Source organism: Telmatherina bonti (genome assembly GCF_933228915.1).
Source record: "Telmatherina bonti genome assembly, chromosome: 13".
In the NCBI taxonomy this organism is placed as follows: domain Eukaryota; kingdom Metazoa; phylum Chordata; class Actinopteri; order Atheriniformes; family Telmatherinidae; genus Telmatherina; species Telmatherina bonti.
Window position 1 is genome coordinate 23,843,661 of NC_136611.1, and position 3,093 is coordinate 23,846,753.

At 41.3% G+C, this 3,093-nt stretch overlaps 1 protein-coding gene across 1 annotated transcript; it reads left to right on the plus strand.

Annotated features, from left to right (window-relative positions):
- Positions 1-215: 215 nt before the first annotated feature.
- On the plus strand, positions 216-2,058 carry slc25a37 (solute carrier family 25 member 37; the record flags this gene model as incomplete). Its single annotated transcript, XM_079252001.1, has 3 exons — positions 216-444; positions 788-844; positions 1,529-2,058. The coding sequence occupies exons 1-3, from the start codon at positions 222-224 to the stop codon at positions 2,056-2,058; spliced, it is 810 nt and encodes a 269-aa protein (XP_079108127.1). The 5' UTR covers positions 216-221.
- Between the last annotated feature and the right edge of the window lie 1,035 nt (positions 2,059-3,093).

The window sequence follows — 3,093 nt, forward strand, 5'->3', positions numbered from 1 at the left end:
CCTGACTGCCACATCAAAGTGACAGCATTAACATTATGGCAGGAAATCATGACTTGAACGTAAAGATCATCTTCAAAGCCATGCAGTGGCTGTCATGTACTAACCTGGACTGATACAGTAGCTATCATCCAAACCTAACTAAACTGGAACAAGATTAAGTGATGCTTAAAGACTGTTTGTTTATTTCTTTATTTATTTTTGTTTTGTTTTTTCAGACCAGGATGCAGAGCCTGCAGCCAGACCCTAACGCACAGTACAAAAGTGTGTATGGAGCCCTGAAAAGGATCATCAAGACAGAGGGGCTCTTCAGGCCTCTGAGGGGCCTCAACATCACCATGATGGGAGCAGGGCCAGCTCATGCTCTCTACTTTGCCTGCTATGAACGAGTGAAACGTTCACTTAGTGACATTATACAGAATGGAGGCAACAGCCACATAGCCAATGGTACTAGCTTCCACGTCTCTGCACGCATCTCTTGGATGTCATCTCAGCTATTTTTACAGTAAACCAAGTAACGCAGTGTGGAGGAGTGCGGTTGGATAATTCAGATCCTGTTTACAAAGTTTGATAAATATGTGTCCCAGATATGAAAAATCCTGTCTGGGATATGGAAATGTAAACTTGTGGGTTTTTTCTTTTCTTTTTCATCCTCAGACAGGAAAAGGTTGTTAATTCCACACAACCTCTCCTAAATGTCTGCCTCATATTTCTGATAAATTACATTATTATAATGATTGTGAGCTCTGTACAGGTTCAGCCTGAACAAGATCTGTTCATGTTTTAACAGGTGTGGCAGGAAGTGTAGCCACTGTTCTCCATGATGCAGTCATGAACCCGGCTGAAGGTAAGTAAAACATTTCTTCCTGGTTCTTATATTCTTACTATAACTTAACGATGACGGTGAGACAGTTTAACCGGAAAGCATCAAAGTAAAAACTCAGTGGAAGCACTCTAAATAAAGCAATCATTGATAAAAAGCTAGAAAGTTGGTTAACTGAAACAAACCTGAGCTCCTCTCGGATGTCCAGTTAATCTAAGTACACACATAGTGCGGTAGTTAGGATGTGGCCTGGAAACTTTGAGTGTTGGACCTGGATTGTTTTTTTTTTGTTCCTGGTGGAACTGTGTCCTGACTGAAGTCTTTTTTTTTTTCCAGATGGGAATGAATACAGAAAGCTTTTGACAAACAAAAAGCAGTGGCAACACAGTTTAAGCAGTAATTAGGACTTACTGCATAAGCCATAGTAGCACTGTTTAGAGCTGCAGCAGCTGGTCTACAGAAATCACACCATAGTCAGAGTATTACTTACACTACTGAGGCATCATGTCCAAAATCTCCTGGAGTTAAAATCACACTGAGTCCAAACAGTTATTTAGTTAATTTTACAAACAGTTCCCTTCAGTTTGATGTAGAATACAGTTATGAAAGAGTAACATAATATCGAGCTATTTAAATGGCAATCATTTATTTTGCTGCATAGCTGAAAGTAAGTCAATTTCAACTATTTTTGTTCTTCTATTTCCTCAGTGATAAAGCAAAGGATGCAAATGTACAACTCTCCATACCGAGGACTTTGGGACTGTGTTCGAACGATAACACACACTGAAGGTATTGGAGCCTTCTACCGCAGCTACAGCACGCAACTGACCATGAACATCCCCTTCCAGGCTGTTCACTTCATCACCTATGAACTTATGCAGGAGCAGATAAACCCCCATAGACATTACAACCCCGGCAGCCACATCGTGTCAGGAGCAGCAGCGGGAGCCGTTTCTGCTGCAGTAACTACTCCACTCGACGTTTGTAAAACGCTCCTCAACACACAAGAGAATGTAGCGCTGAACTCTATGAACATCAGTGGCCACTTAACAGGAATGGCCAACGCCTTCAGGACAGTGTACCGACTCGGTGGCCTGCCGGCCTTTTTTAAAGGGGTTCAAGCTCGGGTTATATACCAGATGCCTTCGACTGCCATTGCGTGGTCAGTGTATGAGTTCTTCAAATACTTCCTAACGAAGCAGCAGCTAGAACAGGAGGCAGGATCTGGGCCGCTGTAATGGAAAATTTATTGGAGCTACACACACCACGCTAGAAAGAAAACTTGAGCCTGGAAGTGTGTGAGTGCAGATGAGGAAATGGCATCCGTCTGTTACTTGTAAGGAAATCACCAAGCGAAGGCGTGGCAGCGAATGGCACTCCTTACAACTCTTTTATTGCGTTTGTGTGTATTTTTAAGCTTCAGGCAACCCAGTTATGCAGCATTGATGGCCATTCTTGTTTCTGTTTGGCTATCGTTTGCTTCCTCCATTCCATCGCACAGCTATATCACCCACAACTGTTTTACAAGCTACTTTCCGTCTACATGTGACCACATGAAGTTATGGCAAACAATGTTTATATTTCTAAATATTGTAACTTCTTATTTATTTTATCAGCTTTGTGAAGCGTTTTATGGATGTGGATGAATCTGTGCTGTTTGTTTTTGTTTCATTGTGTGTGTGTGTGTGTGTGTGTGTGTGTGTGTGTATATGAAAAACCATTGCGACACTCTACTTCCATTCCTACACAGAAGGAACAGTTGCATTTACCAAGTGCCTCATAAATATCAAACTGTTTTTCTGTTTCTCTTTCTGTTTTACTCTTCTGTTCTGACATAAGGAAATGTTTGTATATGAGTCTTTACAAATCAAAACTCTTGATGTAATTAACTCAGCGTTATCATGCTATCTGTACATCCTGTGATTTGGCTTCTTCCAGCAGGAATTCATATGTTTTGTGTGCATTCAGCAATATATACGATTTTTTTTTTTTTTGCTTTCCCTTCTGAGGGACTCGCTTCTCTCTAAATGAAGATGTATCGACCGTAACGGTCTAGTTATTTGCCTTGTTAAAGTAGAGCGCTACAATGCTCCTGAATCACGCACAAACTTTAGCTGTTGCAGGATGGAGGCAGTTTGTTCATATGCATTCACAGCATCAGCAACATATTAGACTGATGACTTTTTCTGAGAAATGTCTTTATGCAGGTCTGAAAGGGGACCTGATAAGGCTGTTACTTGAGAAGACAACTGCATCTCAACCTTCATGTCCTT